This window comes from Acanthopagrus latus, chromosome 10, assembly GCF_904848185.1.
Source record: "Acanthopagrus latus isolate v.2019 chromosome 10, fAcaLat1.1, whole genome shotgun sequence".
NCBI classification, from domain to species: Eukaryota; Metazoa; Chordata; class Actinopteri; order Spariformes; family Sparidae; genus Acanthopagrus; species Acanthopagrus latus.
Window position 1 is genome coordinate 9,383,654 of NC_051048.1, and position 21,110 is coordinate 9,404,763.

Here is a 21,110-nt window from a genome sequence, read left to right on the forward strand (position 1 = left end):
TCTGACTGCTAAATATGCCTGACTGCAGCCTTGTGCTGATGCCTATCTTTATCTTTTAGGATGATTGAGCAGAGCAGTGGGGATTAACACTTCTTCGCTATTTAGCCACTGCCTGAAGAGAAATTCGCTGAGATAATTGTGCCGAATGAGTTTAAAGTTTAATGTGCTTATCTTGTTTGAAAAAGAAAGTTCCGGGTGGGAAGGCAGATTTGTGCAGTGCGTCAGGTCGGTGCTTATCCAGCTGTATCTGTCATTTCCCCCTTGTTTTACTCCGGTTTGAGTTATTTGTGCGGCAGACATCTTGACACAAGACATCACAAAAAAAGGATCAATCCTCTCTGAAGTACACAGCTGAGCCCCCAGGAAGCCATTTTGGGAGGTAGCGCACTATTGTTCTTTGGGGGTTGAATCCATTTGTTTTGTTTTGTTTTTTTGGAATTTGTGAATTTAATCATTTAAAGAGCAGTCTGGAAAACAAAGCGCTCAGACAAATTAATACTGAACCATTGACAAAGATCAATAAAATAATTTGAGCGAGCTAAAGACAGTAAAATGTGTCCTTGTCACAGGGGTCCAGTCAAACAGAGAATAAATGACAAACAAGGCACTACAGATTAATATGAGTAACAATTCTTTTGTTGGTTTTGAGAACCCGGGACAGACTGAATCAGACTTTAACTCCTGATGCAGTTTGAAGTGCTGCAAGTTGGAAACATGTCGTGATTTTAATTGAAAAGTGTATTTATTAAATCCCCCTCGCTGCTACACAGGAGCACCTTTCATGTGGTGGTGTCACTGCTGAGGAAATAACAGTTAATCCCATGTCACAGACTCTGATTCCTAAAGGGATCCTTTCAGTCCTCCGGCACCTACCATCCCCTGACAAAATACAGCCCCTCCTGGCGCTGGCGGCTCCCCGGCTGTGACAAATATGGTTTGAGAAAGCCGGGAATAAAAAATGAGAACTACTGCGGTTCCTTACCCCGCCCCGAGGTGAGAAGATGGGGCGGCACTTTGCGCGATTTGATCCACGTCGAGGTGTAAATGGATTACAAAGATCTATTGATTCTCGGCCTCCTTCTGTTCGCACATCACACGGGTGCGATCGATCAATCTGCCAAAGTATGTGTGAACTTTCACCGTGACTAGAAGCTTCCCACCACTGACTATACTTTGAATAACCGACGTTTACCGGCAATGTGGAGATACTGGCAAAGTGTGTAGTAGGTAGAACCGCGGCAATATTTCAGATTTCTACTTCACAAGACCTGTTTTCATGCCACATTTTGTGTGAGCAGCTCAGGGAAATCGTCCTGTCTCAGCTGATGCTCGGCTGACAATACATTACATGATACTGACTTTTCCTGACCTCATTTGAGCGTCTTCTGTGTCACCTTCTCACTCATGACTTTTAGACTAAACCAGCCAATATGAGCAGGGATCTGTGTTGTGGTGTGAGAGGCTGAAATGTCGTCTGACGCCCGTTGCTCGCATGCGTCCTCCAACATCTTTGAGTAGCTTCAAATATAAGTAGTAGGAGGGCGTCGTGGAATGGTGGCTTTTTTGGAAGTTACACAGTATTTCAAATAGTGGGAGTGAATCTGAATCATTAATGCATTTGACCACTAACACCATCAACCATAATGTGATACGGTTATTTATTGCGTGTTAAAAAGCTCCACTGAAAATGTTTAACGAGAGACTGTTTGCTTAAACTGTGGCAATTTAGGACAGAGCTGAAATCGGTGTATTAACCAAGCTGGTGTGTTCTCTTATGCATGTATTAATGCATGAGGTCAGTCATTCCGCTCCGTGGTGGCTCCACCACACCAGCATTTACAGCGGTCACACTCACGAGCTGAATAAATCATTTTTAATGGAGCTAATGGTATCATTAGATTATTAAAGTATTGCATTGGAAAGAACATAGATATTTTGAAAAGGTGGAAACTGCACTGTGTATATTTTAGGACAAGACATTTAAAGGTCCCATATTGTGGACAGTAATATATCCACATATTATTTGCTTATAAAGCCAGTTTAGGTGCTTTATAAATACCGTGAAAGCATCAAAAGCTCAATCACAGAGAAGAGTGCATGGCCTATATTCACTGTGCCTTTGAATGAGACGTAATGACCTCCGTAACACGATGAAGTCACAACGATACAATCGCCACCCTCAGCCATGCCCCAAGCACGGCTGCGGTTGCAAAAACTCTGGCAGGGGTGGTGTAAAAACACAGTGGGAGATGCCTGCTCAGGCCTGTTAGAACTGACCAATCACAGCAGACTGGGCCTTAAAGAGACAGGCGCTAAAACGGAGCGTACAGACAGAGGGTGAAAAGAAATGCTGCAGTAATGCAAAGCATGTAATCTTTTCCAGTTATCACACAAAATGAAAGTATGGACCTGAAAATGAGCAATGGGCAAAACTCCTGTCAGTGAAAGGTGAGGACTGAAGACTTGGTAGTCGGATAGTAAACAATACCAACAATTTAGGTGCAAGAGTGCTCCAGTTCAGACAGAGTCAGCTAATACAACCACTAGCTGCACAGTTTGATCCTTTGCAAACTATCTTGACCATGCAAGCCTTTGAGGCAATATAGAGACTTTAAAATGGAGGAAGCTGTTACATTACTCTAGTTGCGTCACAAGGGATGTAATTTAACTATGCAAACATATCATCTGGTTGAAAAGAAGTGCAAGACATGTTGAGAAATGCAAATGCAAATCTGCTTACTGAGTTCCTGCAGCTGTTTGAGTTGAAGGACTTCCTCTTCTCCCTCCTCCTCTCCTGGGCTGTAGTGTAGGGCAGAGCCTTCCAGCAGAAACCAACCCGTCCTCCAGTGGTACAGGTCATGGCCTTCTTTGTAGTGCAGTCTGCCAATCAGCTCCCCGTGCCTCTGCACCAGTCCCTCGACTTTAGCGGGGACGAAGCACTGCGAGTCATGTGGAGGGGATAAAAAAAAAACAAAGAAAAGAGGATGAAGAAATTTCACATTAAAAACGTTAAAAAAGCAACACAGAAACACAACAGGTGCAGCTCTCTGCTCGGAGGGATAAACCTTTGCTCAGTTTCTGCTCCCTGGTGGAATTATTTTCCAAGTAAGTAACCATCCCTCCTGCTCACTCGGCTCAGTCTGGCCATTGTTCAGCTGCTCAAATTGAAATACGGAGGTGTGGAAGGCCTATGGTACAGATGGAGAGACATATGGACTGATGCAGCTATACCTCCCACTATCCATGACTGGGTTGCTTGGGATTAAAGAGATAAAAAAGGCAATGGGGGACATATTTATGTAGGGTATTATTACAAGAATCTGTCAGCGTGTGCGGGAAGAGATAGTCAGACCACTTGTCTTACTGAAAGAAGCGCAGGCAGCATGAGGTACTCTGAGGACATTGTCTGCTACTGTGTCTGTTGTGAAGTGAATGAAAAAGCAGTGGATGGATGTGCTGTAGTTCTGCGGCACATTCACACAGTTTCTCCTTTGTAACTTTAAGTGATAAACAAACTTATGAAGATGGTCTGTGTGTTTGTGTGTGTGTGTGTGTGCGCGCGCGCGCGCTGTAAGTGTGCCACCTTTGTCAGTGCCTGTATCCAGTCATGCTGCGTTTCCTGTGTTTCAGCGCCGACAATCAGCGCTCGCTCTGTCTGCAGGTACAGCTCCACAGTAAACACGGCCCTGCCAGAAAAACACAGCTCAACATTAGAAAACGTGCGATGTCCTCACAAATGGAAATGGGGAGAAAAAAAAACAGCAAAATTTGCATACACTGAACATAAACGTGTAAAAAAAAAGTTATGTATTTAACAGTGCGATAGGTATGAGCTAGTCGCCTGTGAAATTCAAACTTAAAACAAACAGGCAGCAGTATTTCACCAGAGCAACCGCTAATTGCTCCTAACTGTGCTTAGCTAGTTAGCTCACTTAGCCATGCAAGTAGCAGTTCAGACTGAACGCTTTAGACCAAGGGGGCACAAGGCCGGTGGACCAACATGGGCCAGGGGCTAGCTGGTTTGCATGCCAACTCTTATGTAATCACACTATGTTGTACAAATCAGATTAACCTTAAGCAACCTCCACATTAATACTTAGGTGTTATACATTCAAAACATCATAAATAATGGTAAAACCCTATTTTACTGCATCATGAATACTTTTACTTTAAATTTAGCTACTAATATAAGTTGTAGTGGAGCATTCTCACAGTGTGGTATTAGTGCATTTACTTAGACTAAAGAATTTTAACCACTTAGAAATACACACAAACATGTAACATGTTGCTCAAGGGCAGTTACAAGTGAGAGCGGTGCTCTTTCACTTTTCACACCACTCTTCTACCCTTAACATTATGTGCATTGGCATATCATCTGAAACACCAAATATATGATTAGTCACTTTCACTTGTTTTCAATATCAAAACCAATCTGTCCTTTTTGAATCATCAAGCTGAGCTTTGACTCGTTTCAGCTGTCAGTGAAACTCACATTTCCACAAAATAGCAGGAACTGGGGGCTGAAAATATCCCTCTTGGTTCTGTTTAGTTTAATTTGCTGATCATTAAAGACAAATAACAGTGTTATTAGAGACTAGCATCAATGGATAAAATAATCGTGAAAGGTAGGTCCACCAATTGAAATCTGATATGTTGCCTCCACTGATGTTGCTCCAAAGCTAGGCTGTATTCTGGGTAATGTAGGCACCAGGTTTTGAAAACCAGTCCACTGGTCTATCACTGCACTCATGTAACACTGCTTGACAGATTAAAAACAAATGATCAAAATCCATACAGCAGAACTGGAGATATCTGCTTTTGTATTCCATGCGTTCTTCTTCCTGTTCAAAACATTACCCACAATGCAACCTAGCCACTGAGTAATATCACTAGAGGCAATTTATCTGATTACCAGCAGCTTCCTCTGGAGCCTTACAGATTTTCAAGCATGGCTGACTGTACTTGACAAGTTTTGCACATGTGAATATATCATATTACCATTTATGACATTATTTTTTTTCCTGAAAAAATTGGCTGTTTATTTCATCGCACGTTTCAAAACTGTAACCTTGAGGTGCGCCAAGACACCTTTGTTCAGATGCACACATTTTAAAAAACATTGAAAAAAAGGAAAAGGTATCTCGCATTCTTTATCTGTTGGAATTAAGTCAAATAAGAGTCACTGAAAGACATTTCTCTGTCTTCTTTCTGGATTCAGTAGCTTTGTATTCTCTGGAGCCTCTGTATTCCTTACACCATATGTTCAGGTTTAGTCCTCACAGCGTTATGAATGCACTTGTATACAATGTGTGTCATTCAGTAAGGAACATTCGTACATTTTCCTTGTGTCTGCACATGAATAAATACCAAATACCTAACCCTTCACACACTCATTCATCCAACACAGGCTAAACCGTCTTGCTGTTGGAAGCAAAAAGGCAGCTATTAATCTTTGTTGCTCTTTCTCTTCCTGTCTGTCTGTCTCTCTCTGTCTCTCTCTCGGGGAGGGTGCAGAGGTTAGAGTATCACTATGTTAATGGTTTGAGCGCACACTGCCAAGTGGGCTCTAAATGATACGGCAGTGGATGGTGGAAGGTGGTGTGTCGCGGGGGGTCGTGGCAGCGCTGACTCGCTCTCCTTTCACGTGTGTCGGGGGAACAGGCGAGACATGGGTGTTTGTGTGCCCTCGCGTGACCCCGCCGCTGTTGCCTTCCCCTCCTCGCCCGCCTCCTCATCCCCCCGTCTTCGCTGGCAGGTGTGCTGGCGCTTGTTAGAGGCGCTCCCAGAGGGAGAGCGACGAGGGGCGGCGAAGCGCTGGGCAAATGGTATCGAGAAGAAAGGACAGAAGGAGAAGGGGGATATGAGATGAACGCTTGCATTACGAGCGTCCCAGAGGGAGGGAGTGGCTGGGGAGAGGAGGGAGACATTCCTGTACTGGCTGCGATTTTTAAATGGTTTGTGTCTCGTGTATGAGGCGCATTAAATCTTTGAGAGGCTTGTTTATGTCCTGCCTTTGTTTTCCATCTTCTCTCCTGTTTCCTTCATGTTATTTTATGCAACTTTCCACTTCTGCTCCCTGGTTTTTGTTTATATGCACACAAGAGACCTGGTTTTTGGGAGAAGTCAGGTTAAGGCACACCGACAACCTGATTACTGAATAATTACATCGCGAATGGTCAATGATCGGATTTCTCCCTTAGCCAAGATTATCTTTGGGGTAATGGATGCAGAATCTGATGGGGTTTTTTTTTATTTCCTTTTGTCCGTGGGGAGATTGTACACTGATTTTCCTCGCATTTTTATTCATTCTCAGATCTGATTAATGATTAATTGGTTTCAGTAATTTTTTGAGAAAAAAGTTATAATTCTCTGATTATAGCCTCTTAAATGTGAGCACGTTCTGGTTTCTTTATTCCTCTACATAGGCATAAATTCAAAGGGGGGGGGGGCTTCCTCACCATCTTTTGACACATTATAAACCAAACAACCTATCAGTTAACCTAGAAAATAATTGACAGATTAATCGACAACGAAAAGGATCATAGGTAGCAGCCCCCATAACAGAGACAAAAGTCAGATGACATAGTATATGAGAGATGATCTGCAACAACAACAGTAGTGACACAGACACACAATCTAACAGATGCTGCCCAAAAAGACATTAGTATAGCTGCTAGGAGGCCGCCTAGCCACTAAATGCAATTGATCGGCGATTAAATAAAAAGGCAGATCATTAAGTGACGCTTCTACAAACAAGACCAATGAAATTAACATCCACTCACATCTACTTACTGTTCGTCTGAGGACTTGTTTAGGCTTTATTTCATCCTAGTTTCACCTGTAGTCAGACTTTCTGCTCAGATATTTGAGATAAGAGCAGGATGCATCTTTCCTTTCACTCACACCTGCAACTCTCTGAAGACTGACTCTCTTCGTCATGCACATGCACACGTGCAGAAATGGGGGTTATTGCACATACATTGCCCAGACATTAAGTATATTCCACAGGAATCTTGCTGCGTTGACCAGATTTATTTTAATCTTTCCTCCACTCTAATATATGATGATTGCTGCAAAAAAGCTGACAGTGTGCCGGTTATTTAAGTTCATGTAGACGCACTGATGTCTGTTACCCAGCAGCCTCGCAAAGTGTGCCGTCTGATCATGGCCTGAAGTGACACTGACTGAGGAGGCGCAGTGAGCAAAATGTATGCTAACAGTACATGTAAGGCTGCAACTAAAGGTTATCCTTCCATATCTGTTTATTAATATGGCCAATATTTGTCCACTGAAGCTTGATGTGTTCGTCTAACAACCAAAATATTCAGCTCAGGCTCACACAACACAAAGGAAAGCAGTAAATGTATTTTAGTTTGAAAAATGACTTTAATTCTAATTTGATTCTGAAACAAACAGTTGCTGGTTATTGATTTATTCATTAATTTTCTAATGATTCCACCCTGCCTGAGTGCATATTTGTGTTTTTTTAAGAAGCCGAAACTGTACGGACTGAACCTGCAATGATCAGAAAGAAATGAACAAATATACCATTATTAATTCAAAAATAAATGTATGCATTAATTAATTAATTACATTCAAATATCAATTAAAAAATAATTATCATTCAAAGCCAATCACAGCCCTACTTTACAGCCCACACATTTGCAAAATGAAGCAGAATGCGTAATGAAAAGTTAAAAGAAAGGCAGGAATGAATCTGTGCAAATGAACAGGGAAAAATGTATATGCTAAATAAAATGGATATTGAAAACGTATCCATTAATTAATAAAAAATGAAATGGCAAAGTAAATCATTGTTGAATGAATACAAAGGTAAATAAATATAGCGGCAAATAAAAGCAGAAATATCTATTTATATCACATTGTTATGCCTGCAATTATCTTCAGTTTCATTTTTGGTTTATCTGACTATTCATTTATCTATTTATTGAGCATTTACATATTCATTAATTCTTTTTCTGATTTTGACAGATTCAGTCCTCCATAAAGAAGAACCTACAACCACAATGTTTGTAGTGGTGCAACACTGTTAGTTATGAAAAAAGACCAAATGAGTAGTTCCAGTCATTATATTTGCCTGCCTGTATACTCTCTTTAATTCTTACTCATATTGTTGACACTGGCAAAACGTAACCACAGTGGATCTGATATTGGCTGAGGCAAAAAATGGATTTGGAAAATGACAGGATTGAAAAAAAAGATCAATAAGTTCAATGTTTGTGTGCTGTAGCTCAGGCACTTTCTATGCCTGAGTAAAGTTACACAGAGCACACTTCCTGCATTTCCTTGTGGGGTCTCACCTGCAGTTTTAACATGCATAAAGATTTCTATACACAATTTTGTAGCCTTTTATTTCCTCCTGAAGGCTTTTGTGTGCTCTAAAAAGTCTTAAATCCCCAGCCCTCACATATATATAGCCCATCTCGCTGACAAAGTTAGCAACTAAGCCCTTCTAAAAGTCTTTAAAAACTTGCAGACAGTGATAAAGAGGACGAGGGAGCGAGTGAAATGGTGCGAGCAGCCTAAAAGAAGGAAAATGGAAAACAGAAGGAGGTTTCCAGCTGTATTTGAAGGTCACGATCGACTTAGAAACATTCTTGTTCGAAACAGGCGGACGAGTCGAAAAAAAAAAAAAAAAAGTCCAGACAAAAACCTAAACTTATCACCAGCCGACACGCTCCCTTTGCATTAATTCCTTAGGAGTGGGACTGTAATATTCATACAACTTTAGCAGACGTATGTGTCGGGGCCGCGCTGTAATTCACGGTGTCCTCTGCCACGGTGAAATTACCCAAACGCTGTGTTTAATGGAAGCGACACCTACGGCCTCCTGTAGCGCAGCGATAGGCTGCTGGTGGGAGTGTGTCATCTGCATACGTTAATATTCATGAGCGCCAGACAGCCAAGAGGTGAGGTGTGAGCTCTCTCCTCGCCACGCAGGCATGCTGGGAACGCCGGCAAAAAAGTTGCAGGAGCGAGAGGGGTTTAATCTAGTGAAACGCACAGCCATTATGAGCGTTAGCGACGGAGAAATAATAGCCGTTCTGGGGGCGAAGCCGTGACCTGTATCTGGGATGTAAGCTAAAAATGGCGCACGTCGCCGTTGCCGTGAAGAGTCTGTGCACACGCAGCGTTATCTTCGCAACCCGTCGTGACTTTTTGCATGTGTCCTGCTCATTAGAAAAGGTCATAGTTTGAGCTGGCCAGATGTGTTTCTATTGGCTGTATAAATAACACTTACAAATAAAAGCATTGTTCCCTCTTCATAACATCTGCTGCTGTCATTTAGGACCTGGCTTATGCTTTAATCATAAGCCATTATTGGAGCGCGCGCACACACACGAACACACACGCGCAGCAACGGAGAGAGAGGGTGAGCAAGAAAGGATCGAGACATCTGTTTCTTCTTCAACTCTTCCAGAAGAAATAAAGAGAAAGTTTGTTGTTGGAGTAACTTTCTCCCTTTCTTTCATTTTTCTTTTTTTTATTGAATCATAACTTGAGAGAAGTGATCGAGGGAGGCGGCGAGATGAAGGGGAGGGCAGTTAAAGGCAAAATAAACAGGAAAATATAGCGCTCATAAAGCCCTGATGGCTTCTGTTAAATTGAATAATGCTCAAGTTAAGAATATGCTAATGAGCCATATGACGAGGGAGGGGGAAAACTGTGCGGGCGTCTGTGTTTACACGTGTGTGTGCGCATGTTGAACCACACCGGAGCTCTGTAATATATGAATTACACGTGCAGCAGGCTGTAATTTCGCCAAACAAAAGGAAATAAATCATTTAAAAGCTCTGACAATCGCATATAAAATGATGATGTAGCAGAGGGCATGAAAATGAAGCATTCAGAAGTGGTTTAGCTGTGTACGTGCGTGTTAATGTGCTCGGGGCATGCGTGTCTGAGAGCAAATTTGAATGCTGGGTGTAAATGAAAGCCCTGTGGCTTGGCTGAACCGCTGTGAAGTATGAATTATATGTAAACTGCCATTAAATGCTTAGGATTAAGATTAATATTAATTGTTATTCATTGCTTGTTATTAAGCACATTAAGTCCAATGTTGCTGTTTTTGTTCAAGGTTTAAGATACTTTTCTAATTAACTTTATGTATTATTTATTGAAGTGAAGATGATGAAAATACTTTCAAGATCCAAGTTTTTTTTCTGATCCCGCCTTAAAAGAGTACAGCAGGTTTTGGACAAACAGCAGAAGATAAGCACGTAATAAGCGAGTGTATGTAAGTGAGGGTGTGTGTTCATACCCGGCTCCAGTCATCGTCTCTGTCTTGCTGATGGCCAGGCTGACCACCTCAGTGACGTCCACCCTGCCGATGGCCGACGGGCTTCGCTCGTTCTCATAGTAACTCAGGAAGCCGCCCTCCAACGTACACCAACGACGGGCCATTTCTGAAATATACACATGTAATGATGTATGAACAAAAACATACAGACACATGCAAGGTTGTGTTTCCATAACTGAATAAACACGCTGTCCTCAGAGGAAAATACTGTCCCCAGCACACTGTTGGGAGCTAGAAAGGTGGCAGGATCCGCCGCATATAAACAAAAAGAGTATAAACTGTGTTGTCCTTTAAGGGCGGTTGGTTTATCAGTTTATTCAGTCATGAAAACAAAGAGAGTGTGTTTATTTAGTTTGTTTTGGCATAAAAATGCACAAAGAAAAACACTTCTGACCAGCACACCCTGTGGCCATAAGTTTTCCTCAGTCCCTCGCACTCAGTACAGACCACAAGCTACCTAGCTAGCCAACAGCAGCTATAGCTAGCAGTAGTTACTCTGGTGATTTGCTGCCTCCTATTTGTTCAGAGTATGATTTCAAGAGGCGGTCTATTCTTATATATTGCAGCTTCAAGCACCATGTTGCACCATTTTATTTATTCATCAGGAGGAGCAGTGATTTTTCCTCCGATACCAATGTCAAGTCATGAACAGTTAATGAGCAAAAACCTTGGATAATTTTAGCACATTTTAGGTAGATACTCCTGTGTGACTACGTCTCTTCCCCGTTTGTTCTGCAGCGATGGTGTTCTTTTCCCTCGGCTGGCAAGATCACATTCATCCAATCATGGAACAAACACTACTGATGTAAAACCCAAGATTTTGCGGGGCAGCTGTATAACAGGAGGTAAAGTGTTTCTTGCATGTAAAAGGATAAGCAACTTCTTTAGAAGGTGTGCAATATTGGGGGAAACATTTTGTAAACTGATCTGATGCACCATTTATAGCCTTTTCCTTATGTACCCACAATCCTCCAATATGTCTGGGGCCTCTATTGGATTACCACTGTAGAGCCATGCATTTGCATACTGATAAAATTTAACAAATTGGCTATTGTTTGTGGAGTCAGGAAAAAAAAGAAATTAATTAGAGCCCTGCAATGTTAGTGAGCGGTTTTGTGAACAATTAGCACCACTCCAACTCTATTTAACACAGTTAATGACTCTCCGCAAAGCTACGACGGCACAAGTGAGAAATCGTTTAAAAGGGTCCGAGATAAGACGCGCATTCAGCTTTCACAAATGGGCGGATGTATGGAGATGCGACAGCGTCACAGGGCCTCCGCTTTTTTTCCTTCTTTGGGGTGCAGTTAACTCAAACGCCGAGTTGCTTTCATCCAAAGTCTAAAACCAATGCAGACGTAAAGAGATCCCACCACCTGAAGGCCGCGATTTCAAGCATCCTTTCAGAATCAGCTTCCAAGTATACAAGCCGAGATTAAAAACAGAACATCCATAGTGTAATTAGTAAAAGGACAGTCTAACGACAACCGGCAGGCTGTGGACTTCATTTCCAAAACAGACAAAAGAAGTCTCGGCATGGAATGAGGAACGCAAACATCTCATGAACAGATGAGCTTAGTTTATGTCCACAACAAAGTTTTGGGCTTGTGACTGCAGTCAGCTGACTTGCGTGAGAAAACAGTCCATTAGAGGACGACTAAGTCAAGCAAACGCGAAATTAAAAGAGTTTAGAGACTCAAAGTGCCGAGCAGATTTCAATCAACAAACATGATCTCAGTGGAAAAGCTGGAAAACACACAACATTGTCTTTCATGATTGTCTGACTGTGCGATTTACATAGCCAATGAGCATGAAGTTCATAAAAACATACCTAATTTTGGATTTTCAAAGTCACCGTGCCATCTGCTTTTTTGTTCCGCAACAAACACACACACAAACACACACACACACACACACCAACAGCCCCCTCTACACCCCCTGTCGCTCGCAACTCCAAAGTTTCCACTGTATTCGTCTCATGAATATGCTAATTGTGCATTCCTCTGCCAACTGTGTGTGATGTTTCTGAAGGAACAGATATAGTTCCAATAAAAAAAGGAAGTGTCTACAACTGGCTGTTAAAAGAAAAAGGATGTGATAAGCATTGGGAAGGAGGATGTCAATTTTGCTCTATTCACCCCTGTGCTGCCTCTCTGTATGGCTCTTTCTGACTTTTTCTTTGTCTTTTTCCATCTAAAAACAAATCCCCCCCCCCAAAAAAATAAAAAAAAATTGGACACGATTCTACAACACAGCCTGAAAAACTATGCAGTGACTTATATCTTGTTGTGTACTCTGGCATTTAAAAAAAATACTGTTCTTCTGACCCCACTTTGCTTCAAAATCATTCCTGCTGCATAAGAATCATCTCTATCCGAGACTGACCGTGCTTTGCAGCAGTTTTGTATGCTTGTATGTGTGGGAGACGGAGAGTGACTGACTATGGTATTTAAAGTCATTACCAATCCAATCTATCTGACAGGACAACGCACCGTTGTCTTTGTGACAGAAAAGATCGTAATGCACTTCACATCCGCTGCAAATGTGTCCCCGGATTGCTAAGGTTCCGCGGAAAATGTCATGTCTATCATTTCCCCACCGGAGAGTAGTTAAGTTCTTGTTTTGTGCAATATTTTCCTGCAGATATGTCGTCCTCCCCTCTGCCTCTCCTTTAATAGGGTAATAACTGAATGGTTTCATTTGTACCATCTGCAACACTCTCACAATCATCTTCTTAAGAGGCACTCTTGATTTCCTAACTGAAGCCAATTGTTATCATGAGCTGCGAGAAAGCTGTAATGTCATTGATTATCCAGACGTTTTGGCTTTATAATGGCTTCAGGATGCAGAGATTGTTAAGTAGTTTGAGTAATGGACCAATATTGATACTGAAACATGTGTTGTCGAGGGTAATGGTCCCCAACTTAGTGTTCTGATAAAAATCTTGTTTATATACATGTTTCTACATTATATTTGTTTATTGTAGTCGAGGTAGAGGAAAGGCTGCACAGATGGCCAGTCGGTTTTTTACCTCTCTGTGTAGTATCTCAACATCCATGAGATGGATTGATACAAATTCTGGTACAGCTATTCCTGCTCTCCAGGGGATAAATCTGTGTGACTTCCAAGATCCCTTGACTTTTCTGTGGAGCTCAAGTTCTTTACTTGTCCAGTGTTATACCTCAAAATCTATGGGATCAATGGGCGTGCATGTTGGTACAGCCATTTGTTTTCCCCAGATGATGAATCCTTGTGACTTTTGGCAATCCTCTGACTTTTCTGTGGTGCTCAACTTCTTTATTTAACCAGTGTTATATTTCAAGATCTATGAGATCGATTGACACGCATTTTGCTACAGCCATTCGTGCTCTCCCAAGGATAAATCCTTGTGACGTTCAAGGTCCACTGTCTTTTCTGTGGTGCTCAACCTCTTACCTAGCCAGTGTTATAGCTCAAGATCTATGAGATGGACCCAGATTTTGGTCGGCCATTCAGGCTCTCCAGAGGATGAATGTTTCTGTGGCTGCTAACTTCTTTACATATCAAGTGAAATATCTCAACATCTACCATGACCAGTTTTTTGGTCAAGCCATTCATGCCTCCAGGACGATGAATCCAAATGACTTTCATGATCCCCGAAGATTTTCCTGCAGCGCCACCAGCAGGGTGATGTTTGTGGTTTTGTGGTCAAATGTCTTGGAAGGAGGATGTCAGTATTACACAATTTAGTTCAGCTATCGACTATCTTTAGTGAATGCCTGACTTTTAATGTTGCATAACCAGGTCAAGGTTTCAGTTTGTCCAGGGCATTGTTTTCCTATCCAACACTATAATTTTCTTTACAAAGGGTGGCTCTAGACGCATAATCTTGTTTTCCCAGGTGACAAGGTCACAGCCCATTAACAGGTCCAACCAGTGATGAGGGATCACAACTAGTTAAAAGGGGTCCTGAGTCATAAAGGTTGGGAACTATGGTCCCAGACCAATAGTTCCTAAAGCTGGAGTCATAAGGTAAAAATCTTAGGCCACCCAAGATGATTAAGACAATCAGAAGGCACCAATATTACATTTCTGCTACACGTTATGTTTCTATTCATACCCATTTTTGGCATAAATTACAGCTTAATTAGACCTCTTTAGACCTCTAAATTCAGATAAAACTATGATTTTAAAACGATTACTCTTTAACTGAACTTGTCACAAGCAGAGGACATCAAGTAATGAGGCGTGGCAGGAGGTGTTGCTTCATTCTGAGGGTTCATAAGCCAAAACGTTTTAGGAACCTTTGGTCAAGGGCATGAAACATCCCAAAGGGTATATAATTTGAAACATGTAAATGAGGAGACTCAAATGTCCTAATACGTCAGAAATATTAATAGATCTCATTTTGATGTCAGCACGTGGCATCTGGAACCTGTCTCCTTGAACAGACATCGTCTGACAAAATCTTTTATCTATGCTGCAGAAAAGGGCCAAAAAAATGTTTTTAATTTCCTCTCAAGTACAAGGAGAAAGACATTAAAAATCCCTCTGCGAATCTGGGAAGCAAATTGCTACGGGATCTTGGGTCCAGGCAATGCGGACACATGAATGGGCTCAGTGTTCGACCAACCAGTTTCAGAAGAATTATCCTAATAATGGCCAGCAAACCCACAGGAACAGATAGCCACATGAGGCCTTTACATGCTGGGGAAACAGAAGGTTTGGAAAGGATAGGGATTAAAGGGAGGCCAAAAGGTGTTGAGAGACTATAAATGTAATTTCAGATACACTTATCTCTTTAGGCTTTGAATTGTGAATGAATATAAGGGATTGGGCAGGCTGAGAGAAAGACAGATGAGGCAATGATGACAGGAATTAGACATCATGGAGGGCTGAAAGTAAAAGAATGAATCAAACCAGGAAGATAGTTGTTCTGATATAACCCAAGATGGAACACTTACCAGTGGTGTTGCTACCACTTCAGAACCATAATGACTGTGGAGCAAATGTGGAATGGGTTTTACTCACTATTATTCATCTGTGTTGGAATTTGTGGCACAATTTACTTTCGAACACAGCAGTGAATGTCTTTGGATCCCTTCAAGATATTTCCCCAGGAAATGGGCTTTATCAAAACCCTGCACATCGCCGAATCGCAAGCATCCCTCTTCCCTCTTTGTTTGTAGTTCTGCGTTTCCTTAGCGGGTGGGGATACCACTAGCTTCTACACAAGCACCAGCGCAATGGGGGGAACAATAGTGCTTGATTTACAATCAAGCAGCTGCGTCCATTGCCAGCTGTTCCCCACACACAGCAATGGCTCTGCGGCCCAGCCGTTCTCCACAGGAGACCGCAACCAGCCCGCCAGAGACAACGCAAGCGGAAGCCAACCATGGTACATGCCTCCACCAGCTAAATTGGGCCAATTACCTTGTGCGCCAAGAGCGTTCCCCGCACAGCATTTTCCAGACTATATGTGAAATCTCTCTCTCTCTCTCTCTCTCTCTCTCTCTCTTCCTGCTTGTTTTTTCACCTCATCTCTCCCTTACGCAATTTGTTAAATTCGCTAAATGCTCCAAGTAGGCAAGATGAGCAGGTTGATTAGACGCATCGACACAGCAATTAAACTGTCCTATTGTTCACTGACTCAATGGACCAACTTACAGAATAAAGTATTTTGCTCAAAAGTTTTGACTCTGATTGTGCCCCAGGCTTTATTTTTAGCTGCACTCCTCTCGCTCACACCCAATGTCGCCCTAAACTTTTTTATCTGCATTGCACAGACACCCATTTCAGTATGCATTGAAAAAAGGAGGCCGTGCCCCCTTCCACTAAATCACCCTCTACCCTCCCTCACTCTCCCAACTCTCCCTCTTCCGCCAATCTTCTGCCTATCTCACCATCAGACTAAAATATCTGTGATGAAGACATCTGCTGGACAGCTTGTCAGGGGGCTGGAAATGGAAATCGAGAAACTGAAGGGATCTGAACGATCTGTCTGTGCCAGAATTACAGCCCACTTCATTACAGGGAGGAATGGACAGATATGGCATAAGATAAAGAAAAAAAGAAACACTATCTGCCATGTATTTCTGGCCTAAGCAACAGCAGCACTCACTCATTTAAGCAAGCGAAGGCACGGTAATATGAGCAGAAATATTCTAAAAAGCATATTAGATGAAGACAAATAGTTTAAATAGGCTTTATTCCCTCCTCATCAAACATAAAAAAGAAAAAAACATAAATGTGACAGCTTAGAATCATTTAACAACCTTTGAAAAATGTTTTTCAACACAAACCATAAAGAGGATTTGGTTTATTATCAGAAAACCTGACTCCGGCTTTGTAGATGCAAGTAATTGAATGTTCATATGGGCTCAGATTTGTGTCCTCAATAAAACTGTTCACATAATTCTACTCCCCCTTCCTCTCCTTCCACACCCCCCTCCTCCCTGCCATTCGTGAGTTACTGTCGAAAGGCACAGAACCAGAGCGCAGCTGATGAGGAATAGACAAAACTAATCAGAAATTAAGGCTGCCATTTCCCTGCTGCCACTCACCATTTCAGACAGTAACTGCCGACTGTCCCTCTCTTCCCCCCAAAGACTCTCACCAGCGCACAGACAGACATGGATGTGCACCAAGCATGTACACACTCTTTAATGTGAAAGTAGCAAGAGTCACTCTTGAGCCCGTTAAGGGGAAGGGGGGGACTTCATTTACGCCGGAATCAACTGCGTAAACCTGATATGGAGCGGAGCCATAAACAGCTAATAAAGAGGGGCTATGCCGCGCCGGATGGTAAACCAGTTCAACCTTGATTTTGGCACAAATAAAACAACAAGGAACACTGTTTTTCTAAACCTAATCTATATTCCCCACAGCATCTAGACCGACACGTTTGCTAAATGCTAAGCAGCGCAGTATTTTATTTCATTACGGTGGACTGGCACAACGATCCCCCATGCCACCTCTGTCGAGGCCATTACCAAAATTGCTTGCCAAATTAATTTATGTCGTACTCGGAATTTAGTTCCCATCAGTGGAAGCATGAAAGCCTATTGGGGTCTTCTTCAGACAAAAAAAAGAAAAAGGCAAAGAAGTTTAAGATGCTGTAGCAGAGTGCTTTTATTAAGCCCTGAGCACAACCTATGAATTATTAAGAACCTGGGTGTATCTATAGACCATCAAACCATTAGCCTGGGAGCGAAAGGCATCCTGGAGTACATTCAAAAATACCTCATCCCTCCATGCTCACAAAGTCCTGACAGCGCTTCCTCGTGATTGAAGAAGTTGGAACGCGTCAAGTTTTAAACCCAACAACCCTTGAATTTTTCAACAGCCTTGGCAGCAGTTAAAGCGCCATTAAAGCACAAAAGCCAAACTTGTATGGCCCTCCATAATAGATGAAATAACAAGGTATTTATCGGGCAAAATATTACGAGCACTTATCTGAGGGGGAGACGAGTCGGGCACAGAGTGGCGTCTTTGAGTGGGGCAGAAAAGCACAGCAGTGACTAAAATGGACCTCGACAAAATGGGCACCTGTTGCGATATTACTTCATCTGAATCTGAGCTCACTGTACCGTAGGTGGAACACAGACCACACAGTGTCATACCAAAGGGTTCTGTAAGAACAACCAATAGTCTTCTTTTTTTACAAATACTTCTGCAATTACGAGGAAAAGGGATCAACCAATTTTCAGGGCTGACAATCAAGGACATCAATAACTTAATAATAACATAATCTAACATAATTTGGAGCCGATACTAATTTGCAGTGAAAATGTAAATCTTAGTGTCAAATGTTTTAATAACTGGCGATGGAATGTGTGAACAATTCACTCAAGTATTGTTTGTAAGCACAATTTTAAGGTACTTTCCTTGAGGATTTCCTGTTTCTGCTACTTTATTCTTTCACCATGCTACATGTATTACAGAACTTCATTGTTAGATGGTTACTTTGATGATTCTTATTATTCAGTGCTGGACGGCTGTAACTTGTGATTTGTAAAAAGATCAAATAGTTTTTATGCAAGACACTGAGTGAGTAAATGGGCTTACCTCATACTGACAATAATCACCCAAGTCTGCGCTTCTATTGAGCTCTATGGATTTTTTTTTTTAGCTTACTGTCTTGGTTCCACTGGAAGAAACTAGTTGGTGAACATAGCACAACATTTAGCAGGTGAAATATCAAATGGAAGTGGGAACCAACAGGACATTAGTTTCTTATTCTTTCTGTTTTGATAAAAAGTAAAAAGTTCAGCAATCTTTCTAATAAAGGCTTGCAGGTCTATTGTGCAGGATTTAATGGCATATCACGGTGAGGTTGCAGTTTCTTTTTTTTTACAGTTTTTGATCATCTCCCCTTACAGTAGCAATAAAACAGCAGTTACAGATATAATGGCTGAGATCTAGGAAAATGGTTACATTGTTAAAATAAGTCAGATCGGCAAGTAACCCAAACATTTCCTCTAAAGGTTTTTAAGAAACCCAGAGGTAATTCAGTTTATTGGAAGGGACAGCAAAGGTGGATAATAACATTTGTCAGGGATTTATTGGCGGCATTTCAGTTATACTCTCCACATAAATTGGTTTATTAAATCTGGTTAATTCTATTTTAAAATCAGTTCCTATTTAAAACCTGTCTGCACGTCTGACCACTCAAGTTTCTTGACCCACTGGACCTCGATGTAGCGAGTCCACCGTGTTCCCAGATTCCAGCAATTACTTTGGTGAGTGCAATCTTATCATAACCACCAGAAATGAATGGCAAAAACTATTAAATTAAGAGTTATCCTATAACAAGTGAACTGAAAATGAATTCAATTTGAACAAATAATGAGAAGTTCAATAGACACTGGTAGAAAATTCCCCCAATCTCCACTAAGGGGCAATTTCCAGGACCTCAGCCCTGTTCATTAGACAGCATGTGCAACCACCAATGAGAGCAGAGCGTGTGTGGGGTGATGGAAATGGAGATGGATGTCTTGCCCACGACATGGGAGATTCAGCTCATTCAAGAGGCAGGTAAGCTGCAAGCTGTCACTGCCCCCCCTCACCAGGACACCTTCCTTCCTCCCAGTTCTCCTCCATCCCCCAACTATTCTCCAACCCACTCCTCCACCTTCCCAATAACCTCCATCCCCAGGGGGAGCAACCAAAGCTGGCTCCTTCTCCTAATTACCCATGGGCCCAAGAAACACTCCAGCTGTTTGGAGAAGTGGGACCATCCGCAGAGCGGGGGGTTCAGCAGCAGCTGAGGAGTTTGGGTGTGAAATGATTAAAAAGTTTAAAACTGACTTGGAAGACAAAAGAAGGAGAATTCAGAAGTTTTAGAGATGGCTTCTCTCATGTAGATTTAGAAAGGGCTTGTACAGAAATTATTTTATTTCTTCTTATTCAAATTTTTTTGACCTGGCACTAATTTACCCCGTACTTCCGCGGAGCATTCACTGCTGGGTCGTCAAAACACAAACTTCCGTCTGACAAGTATCCCCAGAGGGCCGATGCAGAACGCATCTGAAACACAGACTCATTGATCGTTTTGACTGGACTGTTTGGTGTACGGATTAAACGATTGGCAGTTTGACAGCTGACAGACTGACACTGATTGATCGATCAGCGCTTAACAGGAGTAGACCTCTGACAAACATGCAGTTTGAATTGCTTACAAATGGATTGATGGATTGATTGGCCTTGCTGGGTGGGTTTTTTTTTTTGTGAAGTGGCATTTTACACTCACCATCTCTTCCACGGCGGTCCAGCGTCATCTTGGATGGGCTGGAGGAGATGTAGAGGAAGCCATCCATGAAGAGGGAAGACTCGGACGGGGAGGTGTTGTCTGTCCACTGCTCCAGTCTGGGGAAATCTGCAAGGAAGGGGGAGACACAGCTGATGAGCAAGGAAATGGCTTTTTTCCAATGAGTGTAATGCTGGCAGTGAACCGATCTGATTCTTCACTTAAATCGTAACCATAGTTGACTGCCATTTATATCATAGAACAGAGTCATTTTGATACAATTTCCAATTAACTGAAGCAATTAAATCTAAGTAAGGCATTGAAAAAAATGGATCATCTGTAAAAATGTTGTGAAACAAAGCTGAAAACACATCAGTTTTCAACAACCTAGAATTGATGTTTGTGAAGTCTTGCATCGGCCAGCAGACCACACTTTTAAGCATATACTATCTGTCCAGATGTGCAGCTTCCATGGCATGTCAATCATCCCTTTTAATCCGATGACAGCATCCCAAAACAGTTGCTTTGGTTTTGGTATGTGGGAATGTTTTCAGATCAAGATAGCACTGACCCCACAAGTGATTCTCTGTTTATATTCTACACTTGTTCACATAAAATACCTGAAACAATTGTCAACCAGGAAACATGAATTCATTTTTTCCCCATTGTTGAAGTGCTCTTATCAAGACGCTGAATCCCCACCAGCTTCATGACTGCTGTTCCTGAACCTGAGCTCTGGCCTCCATGTGGGTGGTATTTCTCTGTAGGCATCCATGAAGCTGCACACTATTATCATCCATTCCCCCCTACAAGCGGCATAAAACAAGACTCTATAAACCACTGTTTATTTAGTCATGACTTTGTCACACTGTTGTTCTCTTGCAAAGTCAATGATAAGGTGTTCTGAGAACGTTTCAAGGCACAAACCTCCACATTCTGTATCTGTTGAGAATGAGTTTTGCGCTCCGTCCTCTCTTCATCTTCATCCATTTAAATTAGAAAGCCATCCTCCCTCATTCCACTTTCCTTCTAAACTCCCTCCACTCGTCCCGTCTTGCTAGC

At 42.0% G+C, this 21,110-nt stretch overlaps 1 protein-coding gene across 2 annotated transcripts in view; it reads right to left on the bottom strand.

The window, feature by feature from the left end:
• zmp:0000000660 (arf-GAP with Rho-GAP domain, ANK repeat and PH domain-containing protein 2) overlaps nucleotides 1-21,110 on the bottom strand; it is a 125,893-nt gene that overhangs the window by 30,977 nt on the left and 73,806 nt on the right. For both annotated transcript variants that reach the window (XM_037111325.1, XM_037111324.1), the window contains exons 15-18: nucleotides 20,052-20,177; nucleotides 10,283-10,427; nucleotides 3,584-3,686; nucleotides 2,741-2,939 (exon numbers count right to left, since the gene is read on the bottom strand). In XM_037111325.1, coding sequence (XP_036967220.1) covers nucleotides 2,741-2,939; nucleotides 3,584-3,686; nucleotides 10,283-10,427; nucleotides 20,052-20,177 — 573 coding nt within the window. The remainder of the gene's footprint in view (nucleotides 1-2,740; nucleotides 2,940-3,583; nucleotides 3,687-10,282; nucleotides 10,428-20,051; nucleotides 20,178-21,110) is intronic.